The 26,456-nt window shown below is 41.0% G+C and overlaps 1 protein-coding gene across 1 annotated transcript; it reads right to left on the reverse strand.

Annotated features, from left to right (window-relative positions):
* Positions 1-495: 495 nt before the first annotated feature.
* On the reverse strand, positions 496-26,118 carry apoba (apolipoprotein Ba). The gene is made up of 29 exons (XM_079369104.1): positions 26,046-26,118; positions 24,929-24,970; positions 24,226-24,338; positions 23,966-24,111; positions 22,875-23,022; positions 22,272-22,424; positions 20,913-21,037; positions 20,747-20,823; positions 19,600-20,056; positions 17,785-17,929; positions 17,555-17,701; positions 17,234-17,445; positions 16,232-16,424; positions 15,962-16,132; positions 15,673-15,876; positions 15,408-15,581; positions 15,105-15,310; positions 14,829-15,011; positions 14,546-14,676; positions 13,763-13,973; positions 13,487-13,659; positions 13,202-13,377; positions 12,429-12,550; positions 11,921-12,294; positions 3,524-11,077; positions 3,305-3,416; positions 2,552-2,584; positions 2,097-2,283; positions 496-1,970 (listed from the first exon to the last, which is right to left on the reverse strand). The coding sequence occupies exons 1-29, from the start codon at positions 26,101-26,103 to the stop codon at positions 795-797; spliced, it is 13,203 nt and encodes a 4,400-aa protein (XP_079225230.1). The 5' UTR covers positions 26,104-26,118; the 3' UTR covers positions 496-794.
* Positions 26,119-26,456: the final 338 nt, after the last annotated feature.

The following is a 26,456-nucleotide window of genomic DNA, read 5'->3' on the forward strand; positions in this document are numbered from 1 at the left end:
AAAAACAAATGGCACCCTTACTGAGACAAATATGATAATAGATCATTCCTTATTTCTCCCCTACCTTCTTTCCTCCTCTCTTTTTCATTCTCTATTTTCTCTTCACCCTTTCTTGCTGATTGCATTGATCAATTTGCCTCCATTTATGCATGCTGCTGCAATGTGTTCCATATACTAAGTATATGGATACCACACTGCAAATATGCACAACAAAGTTCTTCTTTTACCGACAGTTGTTCATGTTTTGTTTTTTTCTTCTGCTGTTTTCTTGTGATTGTTTCTCTATTTTGCTGAAAACTCTGTTACAAAAGCAGTAACAAGGACACATTATATCACAATGTGTCATCTTTTGTGGACATATAAGGTGGCTGGCAGCTGCTTTTGCTTGACATCAACTTTTACTTACATAGATGAGAAATAAAGGTATGCGTTGAATGAAGAACCATCAGTGTGACAGTAGATGGCAGTGAAATGAAGAGAAGAATGCATTCAGTGTTGCTGTGTTTCAGTATGGTTTCGTTTTTTATTTGACACACGCAGTATGACTCAAAAATGCAGTCAGCAGTTTTATTGGACATCATCATCATAGAACTAACTTACATGCAAACATTGATGGCTCGTAATTGTATTAATTTTCAAATTCTCACAGTCTCACATTAAAAATAACTTGCTTATCATTCAGGCTAAAATACCTTGAAGCTCTTATTTATTGACATCAACAAAATTAAAATTTTTCACAAAGAGTATGAATTTGTTATGGCATAAGGAGAACACTTCATGAGGAGAGGCATGCTTTACTGCCTGGACTGTGTCGGCCATTCACTGAAGGACTTCCACAAGAAGGGTAAAGGGACTTCTACATCCACCTTTTTGTTGCTCACTCTGATGTATGGCGCTGTGCTTTGGGACAAACTTCTCATTAGATCTACACCTTCATTAAGTCCTCCGTAGAGGTGTGACTGCAAAATACTGATAATCTCTGTAGTACTGTTATTTACAAGCTCCATATTTAAAGCAGTGTCTTGAATCTTCATTTTGGTTAGATCTTTATAATCAGCCACAAATCCCTTGGCTTTCTCTATTCGTTGTTTTGAAGACTGCAGAACCTTTGCATGGAAGGCTTCAATGTCAGAGGCAATATCCACATTTTCATTTCTTAGGTAATTGATTAAATTCTCCCCTTTTTCAGCGATTACTCGCAGAAGGTCTTTAAATGTCTTTTGAAGCAATTCAAAGCCTCTGCGCACTGCATATCTAAGCTGATCGTAAAAAGATCTTCCGAAAGACTCCACTTTATCCATGATCTCATTTCCATTAACAACGATCTTAGTTCCAGGTATAGTGAACTCCATATCCCGGATGTACATATAAATCTTGTTCATGAGGCTAGAGAATCTTTGCATTGCTCTGTCAGTGGCTCTTGAAACAGAACGTCGAGCCCGTTGAAATATCTCCAGGCCAGAGAGCTTCTCTTCAGAGCCAGGAACTGAAAACCTTAAATCACTTAGGAACTGTGCAACAGCATCTATCAAGACATGAACCTTGCCTTCACTGCGTTGCAAGGCTTGCCTTCCATCACGAGCCAACATGTCCATTGCATCTTGCATGCTAACGGACATCAAGCTGTCGGAAGCCTTCCTGTACATGTCTTTTCCTTGATCAAAAATGTTTTCGATTGAGTTCTGAAGTGTGTTGAAAGATAAAGGAACCTCGTGGTAGGCTTTCTCTAGGCCATTAGAAATTGTGCTTTTCAGCTTGTTGCCGCCACGGCTGAGATCAAAACCAAAGTGGGTGATGTGATACTTATTTATGAATTTAAGAACAGCATCTGTCATAGCAGGAATCCTCTCTTTGGTGCCCTCAATGAAATCATGGAGGAAGTCCCAATTCCACGATGACTGGAAGATCAACTTCTGGTTTTTTAGAGTGGCTTTGGTAGTAAAAACATCAGTATCCTTCTCAGGAGAAGACTGAATATAAGAGAAGAAATGAGAAATACAATCAAAAGATTATCAAGCTGCACAGATTATACTGCTAACCCATGTGAAGGTTTAAAAAAAAGAGATGTCTTTTTTTCCAAAAGAGCTTACACTTACCAGGTAGCGACTAAACAGTTTTCCATACAACTGTGCGGCAGACCTCCGCTGCAAATGCAACCCAAGGAAACCAGCAGCTGGTGAAGACATTGACGCAGTGATGCCGTCTTTGCGGGAAGTTAAGCGGAAGTTCCCATCAGCAAATGTTTGGCTGGTGATGTCAACATTAAGAGTATGACGAGACTCCCTTTAAGACACAGAAACAGTAGTTAGTAGATGTCATTTATGGTGCTTCTTTGTTCAGTTACTTTGTGTTTTATTTCTGGGCCTTAGATGGGACAGAGGAAGAGAAACAGGAAATATTTGGAAGAGAGAGTGGGTGATGACATGCAGCAAAGGGTCTCTGTACATGGAGCGTGCAACATAACCGCTAAGCTATCGGCACCCTGTTCAATTCCTTTGTAAGAACTGTTTAAATATATAGAAAACTTGCCTTTGTTTAACAAACAACTTACATTGAATCAGCTGGAGGTGTTTGCCGCTTCATCCTGAGAAAAAAAATTATTTAAGGTTAATTTATCTTACAACATGCACAAGCCAATTCAAGCTCGATCCAAAGGCAACTGAACCACTGAAGATCATTCTCATTTAACAATCTGCTGAGAACCGAAGCAAAAATAATTGAGGGCGCCTCTAACCACAATTCATCACCATTATGTATATTGGTTTCCCAATGCATACTCATCTAGAATGGAGCCATCATAAGGAGATTTAAGTAATTTTCCTTACAAAAACAAGCTAGGCCTATTTCACTTTCAGTGTCACACAATCGAAGTCCGGACCTCAACCTCGTCGAGTAAATTTGGAGCTGGAAAATAGACTGGACAGATTTGCAACTCAATCCAAAGGAAAGTCTTTGGCTTGAGTTGCAGAGAGCATGGGATCACATTAGTGTTGAAGTTCTCAGGAAAGATGTTGACAATGTGCCAGAAAGATTTGTGGCTGTAATTGCTGCAAAAGGTGGAGATACCAAATGTTAAAATTAAATGTGGATAAAACCAGTTCAAATTTGCAGAACCATCTGCATATTTCATGAACATTATGAAATTAAATCCTGTTTTGGAGACAAAAAAGGGTCAGTTTTTTCAAATCTGTCAGGTGTTCTAACACTTTGGGCCACCACTGTATACCACAATGTAATAAATCCACACTCTAGATGTCCACTCTAAAAGGGATTGCAGGAGGACACAATATTCAGCAACATTTACCTCAGGTTTTGTGTCAAAACATGTTGCCAGTTGACGTTAACATCGTTATGAATCAAGTCGCCCTTCCCGTTTAGATTGAAAAGTCCATTATCAAATCCAAGAGTTGCACTGGCTGAGAAGACAAAAGAAAAGGAAAATATTAGTCTTTCATGATATCTGAGATTTAGTATTTCACATACAAAATGATTTCAATGAACTAAGAGTGATTTCTATTCTTACCAGAGAGATCATATTCCAAGAAGATCATTGTAGAAGTACAAATAGAATTCAGCGAAGTCAAAAGGCTGGAGTCCTTCTTCTCCACATTGGCAGTTGTTGACACATTATAAATGGGAGATGAAACCTTGAGATTGGCAAGGAGGGCTCCAAAAGCTGGGATAAACACACCCGTAGGCAGATGGAGAGCAAATTCAGGGATTTCAATTTTTTGCTCTGGAATGACGATGGTTGGGAGTTCAAAGTTTGAAATCTGGGTTGTAATTTCATTCAAGCTGATAGTGTGCTCTCCAATGGTTAATGACTTGGGTAATGTGAAAGAGGGCACTGTGATATCATATTGTGGCCTCATGAATGAAAGGAATGACCTCTTCCCTTGTACATACTCTGTGTTTATATCGTAGCTTGGCACTGACATTATTGGTAAGCCAGGCAGCATGATCTCAAAGGCTGTAGTTGTCATCACTTTGGGGATGATTAGATTTTTGGGATCAATTGTAAAAGGTTCCACATGCAAGTTTGTAAATGGTACATCAAAGGCTGGAACAGAGAGAACAGGGAGCAAAGTCAGGTGATCAGGGAAATCAGGGTTTTCGAATCGCATATCTACTTTCCTTAAGGAGTTAGGAATGTCTTTCACCCAAGAAGGCACTGCAATGTGAATCTCAGGGATGTTAAAAATGACACCGTCTTCAAACATTTTAGTTGGTATTGTGTACTCTTGGCCATCCATGCTCTTTGTGTATACAACACTTGAAGAAACGTTGAGGAATTGTAAGTCTTCCATATTTGTGACCTGATTGAACTTGAGCACATCCCAGAGGGTCTTCTGATAAACTGGAATCTTAACTGCCTTCAAAAAAGCAAGGTGGCCTTCTATCGAGCCAGTTAAGTCCATGCGTACTTCAGATTCATCATTGGACACAACTAAGTCACAAGCATGGATGAGAGATGCCAGCTGTTCTTTACCACTCCAGGTGAAAGACTGTTTCTCTGAGCTGATGGCAAGGTTGATGTTCTGAATGAGCCCAGATTGACCAAAACTACTTGGCTGACTCGCATCAATGTTCAATGTTGTCTTGACTGTTGTTAGAGGAACAAAATCTAGTTCACCTTTAACACTGTGCTTTCCAATTGTGTTAAAAGAGTTCAAAACAACTTTGTTTTTGCTTGTGCAATCCACTTTAGCAAACACACGTCGCAAGGAGACTTCAACAGCTAAGTTTTTATTCAAATCAAACTGGAAGATATTGTTTGAACTCCGCTTTTGTTTCGCCAGTTCATCAATGGTTGAGTCTAAAGCCGTCCTGATAGTTGAACGAAGGCCATTGGCATTGAGATAGAAAGTTGCCTCATTTTCTACATCTCCAGCAAAGGTCCATCTGTCCATTGCTGTCATTTCTGACTTTCCTTTAGTAGAGGACTCCAGTGACACATAGGAAGACAGGGATTCCAATGCCCAGTTCATCTCAAGGTTTCCTTTTCCAACAGATTCAATCAGAGGAACGTTAAACATGTATCTTATTTTTTTCTTGGACGCGACATTTGGCTTGGTCTTGGTATTTCCAGTGAGTTCCTGATTCAATTCTAGATTGAGGAAGGGGAGATTGATTTTTGCATTGTTGGCTACAGAAGCTTCAATGCTCCTTTTAGAAAGACTTACAGCACATTCATGGTTTGCTTCCAAGTTGTTGTGTTCCAGGAACACAGTGGTGGCCAACTTAATTCCTCTCTTCCTTGTCAAACTGCTGGTGCCATCCATTTTTCCATTCAAAATGTTGAACACAGACGTTGAGGCAGCACTGAACCGGCCAACGATATCAGGCTGGTTGTACAGGCCTGCATTAGCGTTCAAGGTAATCACAGTTGATTTGAAGGAGAAGTCGTAAGTAATGTTACCCAAGGCTGGGACCTCAATTTTGTTCTGAATGGCCGGTAGTGTGATAGTGGGAAGCTTTATGTTACTTAAAGTTTCTGGAACATGGACAACAGGTAGCTCCAGGGATGGTAAAACAAGTGTATATGACGGCACAGAGAAACCGAGTGCTGGAATTTTGAAGCTTGGTGTGCTGACCTCCTTGGGAACAAAATAGCTAAAGGCGGGCATCTCAGCACTGAAAGCAGATACCTGAATATTTAAAATAGGTATTTTGTATCCTGGCACAGTGAAGATTCTGGGAGGCATGCCAGAGGTGTCAATTTTGTGCTTGATATACTGTGACTTTGCTTGGTTATATGAATCTTTTAGAAGTGTCACTACTTTGTCTCTGCAGTCTTCAAATTTAACCTGGATGTTGTGGGCATTATCACTGATAACATTGTATAACGGCTCAAGGTGTAATTCAAAGCTGTGCACTTCGGGGTTCTTGTAGTACTGAAGCTTCAGATTCATATCAAAAGACTGCTGAGGAGTAGTTAACAATGTTTTCAATCCAGCATGTTCCCAAAGTGAGAGGTCTCTGACTTCAGGGGTTTTCATATTGAGATAAGGTATGGTTATCTCTGGGATATAGAGAGGAACAGTCAAAAACTCCAGATTGGCCTCTCCACTAGCTGATGCTTGTGAGAAAATGTCCATTTCATTGTTTTCTGCAGTTACATTGTGATTGTACTTGTACTGGTTGAATCTTGCCAAAGCAAACCAACAAGTACGCTGTCTCTCAGAGTTAAGTATGACACCATAATCGTTCTGGAGATCTACCTTACCAGTGAGTTTAAGGGGGAAGAAAATCTTCATGTTAACTTTATTCTTAAAATCAAGCTCCAGTTTAAAAGGATGTGTGATGAATGTCAATGAGTTGGCCATAGATCCAATCACATTTCCAGTGAATTCGGCATCATGAGAAGCTGCCAGTGCAACTTTTAAGTCCCCAGCATGAGCCTCTCCATTTAAAGTCATTACACTCTTCTTGATGAATGGAGTTTCAGTTTCACATCTTGTTGCAAAGGTGACATGGCTTAAAATAACTGATTCAGCACTCAGTGTTTTCTTTGACTTCAAGGCCTTGCAGTCTGTTTCTTCAACAAAGGTGAACTTGGCAGTGTTAAGATCTACATTGAACTCTATGTTGCTTTTGTGTGTTCCTTCATCAGAGTAATCCCGAATGGACCACTTTCCATTCCCAGTTGTTTCACCGGTCACAACAATCCTGCCAGAATCCACATTGACTGCTATATTCTGCTTCAGTGATGCCTGGCTTGAGGTTTCAATTGAGGGAATTTCCAACAAGTGGTTGTACGTTGTATCTATTGCTGCAGATATTCCATTGTTCAACGTAAGTCCCATACTGTTGACTAAGTCTGCTGTGTATATTTCAGTTGTGGCTTTGGTAGTAGTTTTGGCAGATGCCTGAGCAGAGGAGGCAGTGAGCAACAAAGATCCCTCATGATCAATAGACAAGGCCATATGTGTAGCTTTCATTTGTTCCGTGAATTGCAACGTCTTCATTCTGGGAGCTTCCAACAGAGCAGTGGCTTCAAATGTGTATTCGAGGGGCTCAATTCGTGATTTGGCAAACGAACTGATAGTGGCTGTGAACTGTGGGTTTGTTGGTATGGATGTTGAGTTTTCCATCTTCCCTGTGGTTACAAGAGTGTATATTGGGGAGGTAACCGTGAATTCTCCATAGAGTTTGCCGAAAATTGGGATACATATTTCACTGGGAACCTCAGGTAATTTGATGTCTGGAATTGGAAGCATTGTGATTTCAAAGTCTTTCAAATTTAACTTGGGGATGTTGATGGTGGGAAATCTTATTTCTGAAAGAGTTATCTCTGGAAAGGTGAGATCTGGTAGTTCAGTGAGGTAAAGAACTTTCAGGTCACCAAAGATATCCTCAGGGTTAGGCCAATGAATCTCAAAACCTCTGATGTTGTCAATCATTGCAATTATATTTGCTTTGATTTCATCAAAGTCTATGGTAAAGTCCGGAATTGTGAAAGAGCTGAGGATGGTGAACTCGGGGACTGAAATCTGAGCTGGGATGCTTATCTCCTGGAGTTTGTTCAGGTTTATTGTAAATCCTGGAATGACGAGGTCAGTGAGAGGTACAGTAAAAGGAGCAACTTCAATTTCAGCTTTTTTCAGTGCATCCAGAGCTATAGCTACAGCTTGTTTCATCTGGTTGGTGATTTCGCTGTCTTTAATAACATTTCCAATCTTTTCTATCAGTTTGTTTAACTGTGCAGAAACAAAGGCAACAATATTAGTGTAGGACTCACTTGCTCTTTGAAGGTAAATATACATTTCATCTCTAATATCCATGTCAAAGATGCGCTGTCTTATGTCCTCAAGGATATCTTGTACTTTTATGTAAACGTCATTGAAAAATGTGGTATCAAGCACATTTTTCAGATTCTTTAGAGTGTCAGCCACCTTTGTGTTTTTTAATCCTTCCAGATATGTAAAAATTGAACTTTGGATCTCTCTGAAAAATTCTCTAATGGCCTCTATTTTTTGAACGATCTCATATGCTTTAATTTGCTCATTGATATAGTTTGTGAGTTCAGAAATCTTCTCATTGGTCCGATCAACAAATGTATTGTAATCAAATTCCTTCATTGACTTAAGCATTGAAGACATGCTTTCATTGAGGTCTTCAATGCTCTTTTTAAAGTCAATGGATCTGAGCTGGCTTGTCAAGCTTTGAAGAAGTTGCATTATTTTATCATGAATAAATTCAAATTGAATAGACTTCAGGGTATCGACCACTAACTGCACGGTCTCATCAATTTTGAATCCCTTGATGAGAATCAACACTTGATCCATGAGGTCTTTAAATTTTTCATCAAGCTTGTACTTAACAAGTAAGTCCCTAAAGTAAGAATAAACTGTGTTCAGTTTGTTGGGGATTTCATATTCATCAATCCAGTTGACTATAACATCATTCATGGTTTCAACAACTGTTGCTATTTCCAAAGACGAGATTTTAGAGGAAAGCTGCTCACCATACATGGCAAAATCGATTGAGAGAAGGTAACTATTTAGGTCTTCAAAAAACCTGTTGACGTCAACGTTCTCAATGAGCTGTTTAAACTCAGACAGTTTGTCTCTGATTTTCTCCAAAATCCCATATTTAGAATCAAGCTCTTTCAGCCACTCAGCGCTGCTTTCCGAAAGCTTCTGTAAATCAATCTGTCTGATAATGTCATCCATGGCATCAAGTATTTTGAGAAGTGACTGCTTTATATTGTACTTGTCATCAAGTTCCTGAAGCTTGTTTTCAATCTGTGAAACTGCATTTCTAATCTTCTCCGCCAGATGTTCGCCATTGAGGATGAGGCCTCTTACATTGGTAAAAAAGTCCATCAGTGTACTTTCCAACTTCTTTTTTAAGTCTTCCATCACAACCTCCAAGTCATCCATTGTTATTGAAAACTCATCAATCAAATAAGATAGTGTTGCTTTTACACTATTCACTTTATTCTCCAGGTCCATTTCTCGCATGAAGTCACTCACTTGCGATGGTAGCTGATCTAACTTTGCTCTGAAGTCTGAGATTAACTGACCAATATCTAAATTATTGATGTTCTGTTGAAAGGACTCTAAGGCTTGTACAAGTATATTCTTGAGCTGCTCGAAGGCAGCAGGAAAACTCTCAATGAACGGGATCTCAATGACATGGCAGTCACTGGTCTTGTCATACTTGAGGAAACCCGCTATACTGAATTTTTCTGGAGGGGCTCGCCTATCCCTGCTAAATTTGTTGAGAATGTCTGTTAACAATACTCCGGAAAACTCAAATCCGTTTTTCTCAGGATTATTGTAAGCATTGACGGTCTGGCTGTACCCATGCTCGTTTAGTTCAGAAAATAAATTCCATGTTAGAAATTGGTCACTTGGTGTCAAAAGTCCTTCAAATCCGTTTTCTATTTTAGTGGAAGACAACCCCCAAGGAAGCTTATGTGTGGTTGATACCCGGCTGTCATGTGAGTATCTAAGAGCGAGAGGCTCAGCTTTCAGCAAGAGTTTACTGCTCAGCTGTCCAGTGTGCTTCCCTTGTAAGTTTATCTCACCGTCACTATTGACAAGAGCATCGATAGTTAAGCTAAAAGGAAGCGCCATGGTACGTATAGTGCTGTCAAAACGCAGAGGCTGTGAATTTAATCTTGTTTCACAGTTTGATTTGGAGGAAAGTCCGGCAATTTCAAATTCACAGTTTTGACTTAGCTGAGCATTCATTATATTTCCAGAAAGGCTGTTTTTCATTGAAGCAGCCAGGTTGTCATAGCTGAGTTCATAGGTGTTCTGAATGTTATCCTCTCGATAGGCTCCCTTGACACTCCCACTCAGAGCCACCTTGGTTGGCTCAAGCCTCATGTGGCCTTCATTGATCAAGCCGGCTTCATAAAACTTCATGTCATTCGTCATATCAAAGGACATTACAAACGGCTTCATATCAACCTTGGTGTCTTGCTTGTAGTAAGCATCTTTACAGAGGAAGTTGTCAGTCTTAGACTGGAGAGCGAGGGTCCACAGAGTAAGGGTCAACGAGTGGCTGCTTTCTGTACTCATCTGATCCATTGTTCCCATGGAGTTACCAGTAAAGGTTAGCCCCCTTCGGTTCAGTGCAATATTCACGTTGTTTCTTGTGGTTGCGTCATGAGCATGGCCCTTTAGGACACCAAACAGAGAGGCTTCGGTCGGTGTAATTTTACCCTCAATGTTCAGCTCTCCTCTGCTCTCCTCAGCCATGGCTTTGGTCATGGAGGACAGGGCTGCTCCGTTGTTGTCGATCGCCCCATTGTAGATGTTCTCTAATGTCACCAGGGTGCACTGAATGCTGTTGGTTCCACTGGTGGTCAGACCATTTCCCGTAACCATGACAGAAGATTTGTGCAATCCACGACCTGCATCTGAGGTGAAGGAACCCTCAGAGTTTACCTCGAGTCCGTTCGAACCCAGGGATCCTGTTATAAGTGAATATATCCTGTTTTGGTCATCATCTGCCTGTGACTCAATTCTGAGGATGGCCATTACACTGGAAACTCCGAGCTCAACTTTGTTATTGAGTAATATACCCATGGTTTGGGCCACAGCTTTGCACTTTACGGTTAGTTGTGAATCTTTGTACTTGAGCTCTGCGACATGCTTCAGGATGTCGTCTTGGGTGTTGGTTTCGGATAAAATGTTCAACTCAGAGTTTGCGTAGACTCCTTGGATCTTGTTGTGAACTTGGATGAATGGCGAGTTGAAGTGAAGTGTGGACTCTCCTCTCCCCTCTTCATCGAGTGGACGCAGGTTGTAACTGTTTGTGTAGGAGGTGTTGGTCATGAACGAACCTATTATCAGTGACCCGTCCCATGTGCCATCTCCATAGATTTCAGCTGCATCTGTAGAAGTGGACTGAGCAGAGTAGTCGAGAGAGGCTTGCAGGCCTACTGGACTAGAGACTTCGATCTTATAGTTAGCTCGAGCATTAAACTTGTCTGTCACTCCTGACACAGAATCTGTGACACTGAAGCTCATGTCAATGAGGCTATGGCTAAAGGAGTTATTTAGAAGATACTTTCTGAAGATATTATCATCAGATATTCTTCCAGACATCATCCCAGTTCCTTTAAAAAGAAAGAGAAAACTACCATTATCAGGTTTTGTTACAGTCAAAACAACACATTTCAATGGTCACGCTCTAATTAAACTGTTAGCTCCTGAGTTTACCTTTTCATGTAGAAGCATTAATTCAGACAAAAAAACATCTTTAAGCTTTAAGTGACACAGTATTTTGAGTTGTTTACTTTCTCTGAGTGATTATAAAAAGACCCAGACTTGGGTTGAAGGTATATATATATATATATATATATATATATATGTACACACACAAGGGGGAGCTTGCCTTTGCCTTGTTCCAGTCTCACTCTGTAATCCTACATGTGTACACAGAGTTCGTCAACCTTCATCCTCTTAATTGCTCTCCCTTCCTCCTCTTCTCCTTTAATCACCACTCGCCCCTCTCTCTCTTTTAAAGGAAGGAAATATATCGCTAATTATTTTTCAGCTTTAATTAGATTTTTATTTTTATTTTTTTTAAATTGTATATACTTTATTAATTTCTGAGGGCGGAGTTCTGGAATCATGGTGTTGGTATTTTTTAAGAGTTGATTATAATGGAGTTGTTCAAGGGGCGGCTGCAGCTCAGTTGGTAGAGTCATTGTCTCCCAACCGGAAGGTCAGGGGGTCAATCAGCAACACGTCTGATGTGTCCTTGGGCAAGACACTTACTGTAACCCCGGCCATCTTACTGTAACCCCTCACATTTGGTCACAATAAAGAAGTAATGGTACATATCTAACAGCTTATAACTGTCAGCCATTATCTATGGACTCTGACATTGTCAATAAGTATTCCCCTATCCCTCATCATTATTGAATATCTTTCACAATTTTTAACAATTTGCTTACCTTCGAGCTTGTACGATAGTAAGTTGAAGGGGGATTGGGCTGTGGCCTTATACTGTGCAACATAGCTTTGTACATCAACAGTGTTGTTGCCCCCAGAGACCGAGCCCTCCCAGCTGTAAAAGTTGCTGTTGATCTTGGTTGAGACTTCAGCCAGTCCAAGAAGGGGGACAGTGAAATCCAGAGCAGAGGGGATGGTGAATGATGGTATTGGGTAGTTTCTCGCAGGGACATATAAGCCTATAGATGGTAAATCTATGGCAGGCATGGATAAAGTTCTTGGGATGTTCAGTTCTTCTGACTTCTTGCCTCCGTGTGGAAGAGGAAGCGAGATGGCAATCCTTTCCTTGTTGAACTGGTATCGAAACAAGCTGTCACTGTGGTGGAAAAAAGTATCATCAATATTGTCCCATCTGTGCGTCAAACAATGTCTTTAAAAGTCATGCACAGATACAAAATCAAAAGACAAAAAATGGGTACAGCATTGATGAACTTGTTATCCCACACTTACATCTGAAGAAACAGTTTCTCAGGCAGGGCTGGCAAGGTGAGATCAGAGATGCTCCTCTTACTTCGCAGGTTTGCTAGATAGGGGATGCGGTCTGATAATTTTCCCAACCATATATCACCGGCCTTCAGGTTGACACGAAGATAAAACACATATACCTCATACAAAGACTTCAACGCTTTCATGCAGAGTGTAAGACTGTTGCCAAATCTGTTCGCTGTACAGGTTTGACTCACGAACAATACAGCGTGTTCCTATGGCATCAACTACAACAGAATTCCTTACTTATGTGCATCAGTCGTCTTAATTTGGTGGAAACTGCACTTTAATTATTAGAGATTAAGAGCTGCCATATGCATGTGTCATTTTTCTGTGTTTATTTCAGACTCCAATCTCAATATTCAGCCTGAGCCTGCCTAGAAATGTTTTACTTTTTTACAACCAAGTAAAGAAACTGAACTCCACTTGGTAATTCAGTGCTCTCTGAAAGGAGCGAATAGTCTTCATCCTGCTATTCATACAGTGTTCAAATGGAAATATATGGAATATATGAAAAGGTTGGTACTGCTGCATCTACTTGAGTCTTTTGGGTGTGTTTTTTAAACTGATTATCTCAAGTCTTAAAGCTTAAAAAGACTGCAACCCTAAACAAATAAAAATGGATTTAGATTCTGAAGCATCACATTTCATAGCAGATTAATTTACACCAAATGGGCTGAAAACAGAAACTCTTTGAATAAAGTATTTATCAGTGTGTCCAAGCTCATTTCCCCTACCTCAATTCCTTTGGTGACAATGTGACGAAGTTTCATATCAGTCTTTGCCACTTGATGGTCCAGGATTCGATCAATGAGCACTTGCAGCTGCCTGTGATGATCTTCTATATTTGGAATCAGTTTCTGAATCTCTGAACTCAGGTCTGAATTTAGTTCCAGTTCCAACTTGTCTTGATCTGCAAAGACAAAATCAATCCAAATTTGCAGGAAAATATATGTACAAGTTAGGGCTGTTAGCATTATCTGTCTTCTGCATTGAAGATGGGATTGATGGCTGGCAGTTACCGTATTTGAGGGTTGCTTTTTGTTGAGAGGATGTTTCAGGAAGGTTGACGACTGTCTTTAAGTCCATGATCATGTCCTCATCCTTCTTCAGGGTGGCAGTGATGGAGGCATCAGCGTGTAGAGAGGGAATGAGCATCTTGAGTTGCAGCATGGCATCCTTCATCATTTCCAGCCTTTGATTTCAACAAAGAGAGAAAAGGATGGCAGGACTCAATCTCTGTTTAGTTCACATTCATTCATTCCCTGCGAGACATAAACCAGACATGAAATGTGTACCTCATGCGTCCAACGAGACTGAGCTGTGGGATGTTCTTGTTGGTGACATCGATGGTGATACCTCGCATCTTCATATCTCTAGCATCACTGTCGGTTACAGCCAGCTTGATGCCGGCTTCCACGTCATAGTCGGGAATGACAACCTCAGTGGTGACGGTGTTCTTATTGTAGTTGTATTTCAGAGATGCACTGACCTCTGTTGAATCATCCCCTGGTAACAGAAGAGATTTCACTCATTAGATTTTCATTTTCTCATTATTTAATGCTGCAGGTTCAGGTTGTGGCTCCTACATTTTTTAAATGTCTTCGCCAAGAATTGAGAGCCTTGACATCTGTAGACACTTTAAAAAAGTGGTTTCTGCTCAGACTCACCTTTGTTTGATCTGTCTGTGTTTGTATTATCTCTGTTTTTTTGTTTTGTGAAGCAGTTTGTCACGTTTGCTCTTAAATGGTGCTTTATCAATAAACTTTACTGACTTTTCAGGCAGCATGTGATTTCTTTTTGGTTTGTCCCATTGCTCAATTTATGTTATCATTATCAAGCCCTCATGCACTCTCGCGTTGCACATCGGACAAAACTCATCGAGGGTTCAGAGCTCAGTCTTTAAGGTGAACTTCAGGATGGCGCACAGGACAGGACTGCAGGATTTCCGCCTCGCAGCATAAAATGGTTCTGATATGGATACATTCCCAGAGATGCTGTCCTTGTATGCTGAATCCCAACTAAGGGCCGGATTCACAGGACTCAAACACGGATTCACATGCACTCAAACACACACATACCTTCTGCCTTGAGGGTGAACTTCAGATGTTCCACTTTATTACGTCCCCTTTTACCCTCTCTGAGCGTTCCTTGACTGATGGTGGCAGTGTACTCTGAGACTTCTCCTGTGGGCTGGACTTCAACAGCAAACCTGAGAGAAGAACACAGTTTGCACTCATTTATTCTGGGGCACAGTTCAAATAATGGAGGACTGAATCAGTTTAACCTATTTTAATACAGATTTATGTGTATTTAAATAAACAATAAATAAAGTATATGTCACTGAAATGTAGAGCTTTATACTTGGTTTCTCCAGTCAGCGGGTAATATGGCGCCTGGTCATTAGAAGTAGCATTTGAGTAGCGTGCTATCGTGCAGAGTTTGAGACCACTGATCAGGGGCTGGCAGTCAGTTGATTCAGTCCTGTCCTCCACCAGAGATGGCACTATTTTAGTCTGACCAGATGAGACCGACAACACCTTGTTGCTGTATAGGGAAACACAGAGCGGAGAGTTATTTTACCGACAGCAGCAGCAAATTAAATACAAAGTGATTTAAACCGGAACAAATGATGCCAACCTAAAACTGAGCAGCTGAGTGTTTGACTTTGGAGCGGGGATGGACAGTCTGATCTGGTTGCTGTCCGTGGTGACCTTGGCATGGAGGGAACTCTCATGATACATGTTAGTGTGCATCTCAAGCCCCGCCTCAACATAGTCAGGAATGTGCACGCCCATTTCTGTGATGAATTCAAGTCCGACTGACGGCATGAAGGACAATTCAGACTACAAGGAGAAAGAAGACAGCAATGTTGTAATCTGAAACAAGTGAAATTCTAGTTTTACTAAACATGTTTACTGAGATAAAGTAAAGCTTATTTACCATACGGTTAGCCCGGGAGTGAGTCAGGCCGCCTTTGGCACCAGGGGCAAACACACCTGCCATCGAAAACCTCAGAGGAAAGCCGGCGGCGGTGGGCAGGGAGAAGGAATTTTCCATGAAGATGTAGTGTGCAAAGACTTCATTTTCAGTGCTGGATGTCAGTGCAGAAAAGATCTGATGGATCAGAAATTAACAGGTTGGAAAAATAATGTTTTTATTTTTATTCATTTTTTGCGTAGTTCATGCCGGGTCATAGAAATCTTACATTGAAAGCCTGCATCCTGCCGAAGAAATGGAAGTACATGAACAGAGTCTCGGCCATCTTTCTCATGTCGCCGCGCTTTAAATATCCAATCTCATTTCCCAGAAGCCGAAGGTAGGCAACGGCTTCAGGAGACGGAGAGGAACTCAGGTCTCGTATGAGCTTCTGGACACCCGCCGTGATTTCCTTCAGGAGATTATCTGGGACCTGGAGAGATTTTACAAGTCTGTGTCAGTTCCGAGCCAAAACAAAAATATAGTCAGCATAAATAATCACATTAAATATGATTCACCTGTCTCTTCATTCTGTCTCTGTTGGGGGCCAACCTGTCCAAAGTTTCTCGGAGCATCTCCGCTCTGTCTCCAGCCCAGTACATGACTTTGGAGATGGTGTCAGGAAAGAACCCATTCTCTCCAAAGAGAGCTTCAATTGTTGGTTCAAATCCGGTTCCGTCAACGCCAACCTTGAGTCATGGGGAGATTTTAAATGTTTAGAAATCTTTACAAAGCTTTTGTGTTTCTTTTTATCAGCATGTAAAAGACATAAAGGATTAAAAACAAACCTCAAAGATATCAGACGTGTAGTCAAAAACCTTCAGAGTGGTCTCCAGCATCACCTCCTTTGGCAAGGTGTTCATGTTGTCAAAGATGATGTTAGTCTGGACCGAGCCCAGCGGAGAGTCCAGTTTGTAGTTCTGTGTCAAGACATCAGGTACTATCTGGTTCTGCAAGGCCAACTCAATGTCCTCCTTGAGTCTTTATTAAGGAATGAAAGGACGTTTTTAGAATGATGACGCCATACAAAAACAACATGTCTGTAATGTAAGCTCACATTTTAAACACATAATTCAGTCCTTCATTACTCGTGTTTGCTACGTTGTTGAGTAACCCCATTGTGCATGCTTGACCTAAAGCTCAGGAAGGCAACTTTAAAGAGACAGGAAGAGTTCCCTTCATTAAATTTGTATGATTCCAAAGCTTTGCAAAACATCAAATGCAGCTGTACATCATTCTCAATCCACGGTATTTATGTGATGCAATATGACGTTTTTTGCATCACATGAAGAAAACTTTCAAGCAAAAAAACCCACATTTTTCTCGTCTCAGGGCAAAATGAGGGTTGGATTCACGACCATTCAACACTACTACCATGTTTCTAATGATACAAAGCTTCATGCAAATGGGTGAAGTATCCCTTTAAGCTTCCAACCAGCGTGTGAACTCAGATTATAGGTTTGGTCAAATGCTAGGGCTAACCAATTAGCAAGAACTGGCCCATATTTTCACAGAAACACAGAACATTAGCATACACTTGTAGTTATTTACATTATAATGTGAAAACTATTTACTTTAAGTTTTCTTCTCCTTCAACTACTGAGAGAAACAGCTCGCTCTTTAGCCACTAGATGCTAGATTTTTAAGCGAGTAGGGAGCTTGTCTCTCTGCAATTTGGTGTTAGAATACAGCAGGATTTTTCTCATGATGTTCCAAAACTTAATCACAAACCTGTAAACCATCGGTTTGCTCCACCTGTAAACTGATAAATTCACTGGTGGATGACTCACGCTTTCATTTGAGGATTGTTGGACTTGTGGATGTTTTTCAGGTGGGAGACCACAAAGCTCAACAGGTGATCATTGTTTAGGTTCTCCAAGGTCGTCACAACGTCTCTGACCAAGTCCTGGTCTGGGTTCTTCATCAGGATCAGGTAGGCTGCGACTCGTTTCTCAGTGGGGCTCTGAGTGTCCATGTACACTTGTGCTAAAACTCTTTTGACCTGTGGTGATGGATGATAAATTACTGCTTTCGATGGCTGGAGCAAGTGCTTAAATGTTAAATGTGCAAGTCTAAGAAATCCTGGAAAAAAGACTAGCACCGACTAGTACCTCATCGTTAACATCCATCAGCCTTAAGGCCTGTAAGGCGGCCTTTTGGTTTGACAACGGCGTCTCTGTTTTCGTAGCACACCGCAAAATCGAGGCCATCAGGCTGGGGCTGACATCTTGCATGGCTTGTCCCATGACACCAACAACCTAGACATGAGAGAAAAAGTATTCATTTGGGAAAATCACACCTTTGAATGTAACGGAGATGCCTGAGCTATAATCATGCGTACCCTCAGTACAAGGAAGGACAGCTCTTCAGGGTCAGCGGGAAAGTCCGAGTCATTATCGAGGATTTCTCCGGAGCAATCGTTCAAAAGGGTTTCCATAAACTTTGACACATCTGTGACCACTGGAGTAACCTCTCCTTTATGGAACCTGTGTAAAACAGATAGACACTTTATTAATATGGACTTTTTGGTTTGGATAAGATAAGATAATCCTTTAGTCATCTCGCAAGCGGAGAAATTTACAGTGTTACAGCAGCAAAGCAGGATAGCAGAAGAAAATCACACAGTGCAAACAAATTAAAAAAGATAAAAATATAAGTGTAGAAAGATAAAATATGCATAAAAAAGGTATGAATGAGTTGTTTAACCTGCAGCAGTTAAAGTCAAATTGGAAACAAAACAATTTAAAGGGTAGTTCAAGGATTTATAAATGAGGGTCGTATTTGGTATTATACATTTTAAACGAAAAATCAAAACATAAATCAGTAAGTCGCTTCACCTGGTTGCATCATAAACAGTAAGGGAGATAAAGCTTAATCAAAGTAGATTTGCAACAAAAGCCACCAATAGTCCAGAAATGAATTCAAAGTCCTTAAAAACATAACAGAAAGATCTCAACAGAGAGAGAGAGACCTTTGTGTTCACGGCTTGTTTGTTTGTGTTTTACGTTTATATTCCTTTCTTCAGAGCCTCCAGACTCCACTGACAAAATCATATTTCATTATTTTTTCCCCAGCAGTAACTTAGCAGCAACTTTTATCCAAAGCGACGTAAATCACAGAGGAAATACAACACGAGCAAGGACCGAGAGAAGACGAGAAAACATCAGTGAGTGCATAGAACAGCTTTAAATCTGATTGGACACACAGCTGCTGACAGGAAGTGACCAGAGGCAAAGCACAACATTGACAGCAGTTCTTGAGAGATCAAATCAGTATAGAAACCATCTTAAAAATGGTCATTGTAAAACAAAACCATTGTCATCAATAAGATCATTAAGGTTGTAGGTATTCATGAAAGAGTTGGGTCTTTAGCTTTTCCTTAAAGGTGCAAAGAGACTCTGTGACTTTGGTGTTAACATGTGTTTGTTTAGATTCAACACACATTTGTGTAATTAAAAAAAACATTAAACAGTTAACCAATGCAGACAGCTGTACATAAACATTTCCTCTGATCTGTAACTTTAAGAACATTTCCAAAGAAGGGCCAGACGTTTTGTTCATTACATAGGTATGCTGCAGAATGAGAAGAAGTTTGACTCATTGGGACCTTTCTTGCTTTTTTTCTGAAACCATTAACAGCTAAATCCTTTGCTCTCAGGCTCCTCTCAGTCGGTTGTTCTTTCAATAATGGTGACAGATACTTAGAATAACAAGCTGAGTCTGTCAGTGTCTTTGATCAGGGACGTCATCTACCACCAGAGAAATAAACTGTCTGCTATTGCAACTACTGACTGAAGCAACTTCTTGGAACAAAAACAGAACTGTATCTAATCATGAGGTAATTCTGTTTTTGTTTTGTTTTGTTTTTCAGATTTATTTTGAGGCTTTTTCCTTTTATTTGATAAGAGAGTGGATAGAGTAGGAAACAGGAAAGAGAGAGAGAGCAGAAAAGGAGCCACAGGCTGGACGTGAACCTGGGCTGCCTGCTTGGAGGAATACAGCCTCCTATATGGAGCAGGACCTAACCGCGAGGCCATCTGTGTCCCGGAGTGAACACAAGAATTAACAGACTTTAAACAGTCTTCCATATTTAGAATAAATCAATGAATGTGTGGATGAATGAACTATTATTTTTACCATCTTAAAGTTGACTTACTTCTTCACCGTGTTGGCTAGAGCGTACATGATGGCTCTGCTCTGCCTATACTGAGCCATACTGAGCATATCTCGGACTCGTGCAGCATCAGGGTTAGCCTGCAGACTCAGACCGTAGACCAGCGCATCCACTTCCAGCGACACTCCGTCTATGGCCCAGATGGCCTGCATGATGGCACTGGTGCACTCAGAGGTCCCGCACTGGAGCAGGGCCTGCCAGGTGAGCCAGGTGGACACAGCCGTCATCTCAGAGAGCATCGGGCTCAGGGTCTCGTTCCTCAGCACACGCAGGCTGGACACCAGCTTGTGAAAGAGGCTGGTTCTCTTCTCACCCTGATCTGTGCCTGAAAGATCCACCAGGTCCCTCAGGGTGCTCAGGACAGCGTCCTTCGTCTGGACTGGAGCTTTATCGTCAGGCTCTTCAAAGTGCAGTGGCTTGCTTTGGCTGGGGTTCACATCTGTGCACACAGGCATTTAATGTTAATTTAGCACGTCTCAATAAATGAACTCTGCAGAAACACTTAAAGGTGCAAGGAGGAGTTTTCATCTGGTCAGGGGAAAGACTGAAATGAATTCCGATGTCTCTTTAAGGCCTAAAAAAAAGAAGAGAGACCATCAGCTACAAGACTGATTATTTCTATATAGTTATTTTGGATGCAAAAAACCTCTGCTGGGTGTAGGTGTCAGATAAAGTGTTAAGGTCCTGACACATCAAGCAGACGCCAGGGAACTGGTGGCGACAAAGGCTGACTGTGGCGTTGCTTCATGTCCGCTCAGGACGCCTTTTAACCAAAAAGTTGCACTTGAACACAACGCAAAGACTGCAGCCGACGGCCAACCACCCTGATGTTCTGCACATGCCTGAGAGGAAATAACTCTCCATGCCAGCAGGCGGAGGCAGTCTGTAATTGTTTTTCTAAAAATGGGAAATCGGAAGAGGGCAAGGGCAGAGAAGAATGCGGATATAAACTTCTGTTATGATACAAGAAGGTTGTTTTCATATTGCTGTCGCTCACCACTCATAATATACTGTCAGTTCTTCTAATCGAGAATAATGTCGGATAAACAGTTGAACTTATTTACTTGCTTTCATCACTTTAAGTTTTTCTCCTCGCTCACTGATTCACTTGCTCACGATGATCACTCACCAAACACTCTGTTGTTGATCCTCTTGGAGTTCTGGAAGCTGAGATCCTGGGTCACCACTGATGATAATCCACTTTCCCTGCAGTGCAGATGAGATTGAATCTAGAGGAGACACTACACTCCCATGTGCTCTCTTCTCACGTGAACATTAAACTCAGGAGGACTTACTCATGAGAGAAGATCAGGTAGGTGTGTTTTTCACGGCAGCTCGCTGTCGTCACGTGCTTTCCCTTGTTGTCAAACTGGTAGTTGCAGGTTTGTGTGCCTGTGATGAGTTTAGAGATAGGCCGATGCTGGAGTAAAATCACCACATGGTTAATGTTTGTCAGTGAAATATCATATAAGTTTAAGTCAATGTGATGTTAGACAGAAGAAAAGTTGAGCATTTTAGACGTTGAATATGTATTAAAGTACTGAAAATTATTTGATGTGAATTTTTCTTATTTTTAGCAGCCTTTAAGGTTCATAGTTTCCAAACGTTTCAGATTGTCTGTAATGGCTGTAATTTATTTATTTAGTTTATTTAACCAGGAAAAAAAACTCATTGAGATTTAAAATCATTTTTCTGAGCCAGTTTTTATTTGTTTAAAGTAAATCACTGCAAAGCTCAGTTTGTTTTCTGTCTAAGGGCGTTATCACATTAGGCACTGAGTACAAATTGACCGGATTTTGGAGCGGTCACTCGGATCGGATCCCAGGTTCCTTTTGTGAAACCACCCTAACTAGATTATAGTTAGGGTGTAGTTAGTTATAAAAGATGTAACAAAGAAAGTTGTCTCCGTTGAGGGGATTTTTTTTCCCAGAAAAAGTCGACATCGCTCTCCTCAAAGCCTCCGGACCAAGTCCATGAGGAGAGATCTCACTTGTTTTTCTCTTTCCCTTGTTTGTTTTTATCTATTCTCAGACAGACTCTGAGTCTGTCAATAAAGATGACAACAACAACCACGACTGAAAACACTTCAAATGCTAAAGAACTTTTCTGAACCCGAGGTGCAGAGCAAACAGAAAACAATAAATACATTAAAAGTAGGTTCTAATATTCTGAAAATAGAAGTAGAAATGATTTTATAAAAGAAGTTTTATAATCCTCAGTAAGATGACCTTTACATACAGTACATTCAAATTCAACAAATAAAGTGTTGCACAATAAGTAGGGACAGAGTTGAGAGAGAGCTAACCTATATTATTCAAATAAGGAGGCTGGAGGGGTCGTTGCCCCTGGTGATTCAGTTTCTCCAGTTGTGCAGCTTCCAAAACAAACGAACAAAGTTCACTTTTCACAACTAGATCAAAAAAAACGCATCGCAGTGACCTTAATAAGCTTCGTGAGGAACAGAAATTGTCAAGACAAAAAAAAAAAAGTTCAGGAAAATTCAACTTGACCGTAGCGGTCTACGCATGCTTCAAAGCCTATGTCCTTCCAAGGATGCGGCCCCTGGATTGGGACAGAGCTAATGTTTCGACGAAGTCTGGATCCCACAGTAAAGAAGACAAACAGTAAGCAGTCGCAGGCTTCACATGTCTCACCAGTTTCTGAAGCAGGGCCAGAGGACTGCTGGCTGATTCCCTGCTGTTGAACTGGTCACAGTTGGACAGTGATCTGGACACGCTCACATCCGTGGCGATGTCCCTCCTCTCATTTACGTCGTAGAATGACAAACACTGGCCATGCACGGTGCTCTGAAAGGGGCGAGAAAAAAACAATCACGGGTCAAATTAAAGCGCTCTCTCTTTGAAGACGGTCACTGTGTGCAGCTGAAGTCATGAGCAACACATCTGTCTCTGAAGGTTTTTCTTCCTGGGGGCTTCAGAAGCTTCAGGAGAGATTACATGTAGATGATAACGATGATTTGAGCTTACTGTACTCACCAAGCTGGAGACATCTAATGCCTCATGTAAGCCGGTCATTCAGGAGGCGTCAGTAACTCTTTATATTCACAGAAGTTTAACCCTTTCTTCTGTTCTGTTTTTGTGTTTAAAGGTTTTATTTTGAGGCTTTTTATGCATTCATTTAAAGACAGGTGAAAATCAAGGAGAGTCTCCGAACACGAAGCCACCTGAGCCCCGACCTTTTTTCTTTCAGCTACAGAAAGGTTTTCACCACTCATTTTATCAAAACTGCTTCCTCACCATGAGCTTGTTCTGGCTGTCGTCCAGGAGCGGCACCATGAGCGCTGAAATGATTCCTCTCTTTATGTTCAGGATGTTGACCGGCTCGTCTGTCTCAGGGAAGAGTTCAACTCCAGCGGCGTCATCCACGGTGAACTTCAGAGGGCTCCTGCATGAAGACAAATACAAAGCATGTTCATGTTTCGTTTAAACAATGTCTCTCCATCAAACCTCCCTCAGTCTCTGAACCTAACACTAAATCAGATCAGTTTTCGGTCCCGGCCAGCTTTGATGGAGCCGTCAGATGCTTCTCTTTTTGACCAGTTTGTAACTTTAACACTGTGACTCCGAGGCCCTGAAGATGATCTGAGTCAGACACAACACAAGGACTACTTTTAAAAACATGTGACTTGGATGTTGCCTGAAGTTTTTGAATTTTAATTGAACCCTTATCGCTCATGCAAGTTCCCCTTTAGGATGGATGAAGCATCTGACCAGCTCCTGTTTGTGAATAAAGAGACCGAGCAGCACTCTACAGAGCCGAGATGAGCTGCAGATTCAGGTGATAATTCTCTAAAAGACTCTTTTCAAACAGCCTTTTGATTTGAATTAAAATATATGCAATCACATTTAAAGATAATAAACCATTTACATGAATCCAGTCTTCCTCTGCAGTTTGTTTCCAGCAGTGAATAAAGTATCTGTTATGTACTGTACATACTCCTGGTTTGAACGTAGACTTTGGAGGTCATCGATCTGCCCTACAGGCCCTCAACCTGAGAGTCAACATGTATAGAGTGTACCTTCATTTCTTCACTTAAGGTAAACAAAGGCCCGGGTCACCTACATCAAAAAACCCAGTGAAGGTCTCAAAGCTGCTTGTAGCTGTTATAGAGAAGTTATAGATGTGTCTGTGAAAATGTGACACATGAAGGAAACGATCAAAAATGTGAAAACGATCAGTAACACACCTGAAATGTTCCATCAGTTGAGATAAATGATTTTATAATTTGCTCTGACTGAGAGAATGCAAGATGGAGACGTTATGCCCATGTGAAGTAATCTCTAATGTCTGTAGCATAAATGAAATGTATTGCATTTTTTCGACTAACTTTTCCATGGTGGCCTTGAAGGCGTCGGAGCCGCTGGCAGGCCTGTAGGCCGGCCGGCCCTGCGGATCCATGACGGACACCTCGCTGAGAGCACAGTCCCGCGTGTGCATGATGAATCTGCACATCTGAGGCACTTCGATCTCGACCTACAGACATGTGACGTCAGGCACAGGATCAATAGAGAGACAGAGAGGGCGCTCCGATAAGAAGATTCTGTTATCAGGTGAACTCTGCAAAGCGGGACGCCTTCAGTCATGTACCTCACAGGAGACTTTAGGGCCGTTCCTCAGGTTGGCAGTGCCCATCACTCCGTTTCTGCTCTCTGCCGTGTACCGGTACAAATATTTCCTGTGGGCCTTAAATCTGGACCCCACTGCAAAACAATAAAGGTATAACAGGATTAGACAGACTTTCTAGGAGCCTTATACTTCATGCACAACGCTGCTGGTGCAGATAGAATCATTTCAAGCCTTTGAAGACAAAGTCATGCTCCTGTATTGAACCTATAGGACGGCTCTGTCTTCACATTATCTCAACCTTTGCACCCGCAGAAAGCTAAATGTTCTTTACGGTGAATAACAACTATTGTTCTCAATCAGAGTCCATCCTGCTGCTATCTCAAGAACACGACCAAAAACAACAACAACAAAAAAAACATGTGCAGCTCATGTGTTCATTAGTTCAGCAGATCCACCATCGACCTGAGAGCAGGTCAGTGTGTCTGTTTGCAACAACACGCCACAGCGCCACCATCCAGGCTAAGCACACACACTGAGAGAGAGCCAGCACACTGAGTCCAGAGTGACTGTTCTCTTGAATCAATCTGAACACCAGCTAAACAACAACAAAAAATATTTACTCTCAGCCTGGATCAGAAAGAGTGTTGGAAGCACACAGTGATGATCTGTAGACGGACTTTAAAGGTTGTGAATGTGTGACTGATGAGTGGACAGAAAAACTCACTCTGACACGACGACGTCTGTTCGTTATCGTCGCTGCCATCCTCTAGAAAAGAAAAACATGACGTCACAGACGACAAAGACAGAAGACAGGCCTGATTCAGAATCAGTCAACACTTTGAAATGTGAAGAGAAAAACATGTGAGGACATTTTTAAAACCACAAGAAGACAGAAAAAAGCACAGAGATGTTTAGTTTAAACACTAAACATTTTGAAAGTGATGACTATTCTTGATTAGAATGAAATAGTAACAACTGTTAATAAAAAACAGGCTCTTGTAATAATACACATTTGTCACATATATTCACTTCTCCTGCAGATTTCAATATGAAGATGATCTCGGTTTTACATTATTATAAATCAAAAATAAACAAGGAACTCGATTGGTTTGGATTAGATTCAATCTCTGTTGACTTTTTAACTTGATTTTCATTTAGCTGTTTTTCTTTCTTGTTTTCTTTTTCCCTGCTGATTGGACGTGCACGGACACTTAAAGACATCCAGTGGAAAGAGCGTAACACTGAGTCAATTAAAGGATTATATGAAACACACAAACACACTCGACGGTAAACACAGTTCCAGGTGCACGACCTCAACAAGATGGGATTTAAAACAGCGAAACAACCAACACGTTTCAGTACTAGGCCTTCATCTACGCTGACATTAAGTGTGCTGATTTTTCTGTTTTTCTTCTATGAAAACAAAAGCTGAGTTATTTTTATTGTTAAACTGCAAATTAACAAAAACTGAAACATATACAGGGAAGCTTGTGAATAAAATTCATGTTAAATTAAAAAACACAAATTAATCTTCTGGACATTTATCATGCTACTTTATGTCATGTCTGTTCATATTTATGGTTTTAATGTATGTGATGGACATGCACTAATGGAGAGGTGTATGTCTGAAGGAGAAAAGGAAAGATGTTGAGATCCAAAATGAGGTCACAATAATGTTAATCATCATCCATAATTAAAGACTATCCTCTACCTAATCTCTGCTTTTAAAAGCATGCATGTTAGTCAGAACTCCATGAAAACATTTAGACAAAATGTCATGAATGACAGTACAGTACAGGACATTTAGTACACACTGTGTTCATAAAAGGCTTTCTACTTACGAGCCAGCGTGTAGCTGCTCAGCAGCAGTAACAGACACAGCTTACTATAACCCATCATGGGCCTAAGAAAATGTTTCCTCGGCTCTCTCTCTCTCTCTCAGTCTTTGACTATTTCAGCTTCAACCTCCGCCTCCATCTTTTATAAAGTCTGTCTGTAACCCGACCCACTCATCATGAGAGGGGCACAGACACAGAGAGCTCCAAAGGTCAAACTCTGATGTGATAGTAGTATTTGTTCTTCTTCTTGTTTCTTGTATTTTAGGATTACAATTATTTTCATTCACATAATAACATTAACAGAATATGTTTCGGGTTTTTTTTTTTTTGGCTGTTTTGTTGGTTCATCTCTAAATGTTTCTGCTTTGATTCCTCTGCACTCAGGCACAAAATGAAGAATGAGGAGTTTGTGTT

The sequence above is a fragment of the Symphodus melops genome (genome assembly GCF_947650265.1).
Source record: "Symphodus melops genome assembly, chromosome: 19".
NCBI lineage: Eukaryota > Metazoa > Chordata > Actinopteri > Labriformes > Labridae > Symphodus > Symphodus melops.

Excerpts from the sequence above, each read along its gene's own strand:
- apoba (XM_079369104.1), bottom strand. The coding sequence starts at position 26,103 with ATGATGGGTTATAGTAAGCTGTGTCTGTTACTGCTGCTGAGCAGCTAC. Across the intron at positions 20,824-20,912 it reads TACCTGATCTTCTCTCATGA|GGAAAGTGGATTATCATCAG; the intron begins GTAAGTCCTCCT and ends TCTGCACTGCAG. Across the intron at positions 20,057-20,746 it reads GATCAACAACAGAGTGTTTG|ATGTGAACCCCAGCCAAAGC; the intron begins GTGAGTGATCAT and ends CTGTGTGCACAG.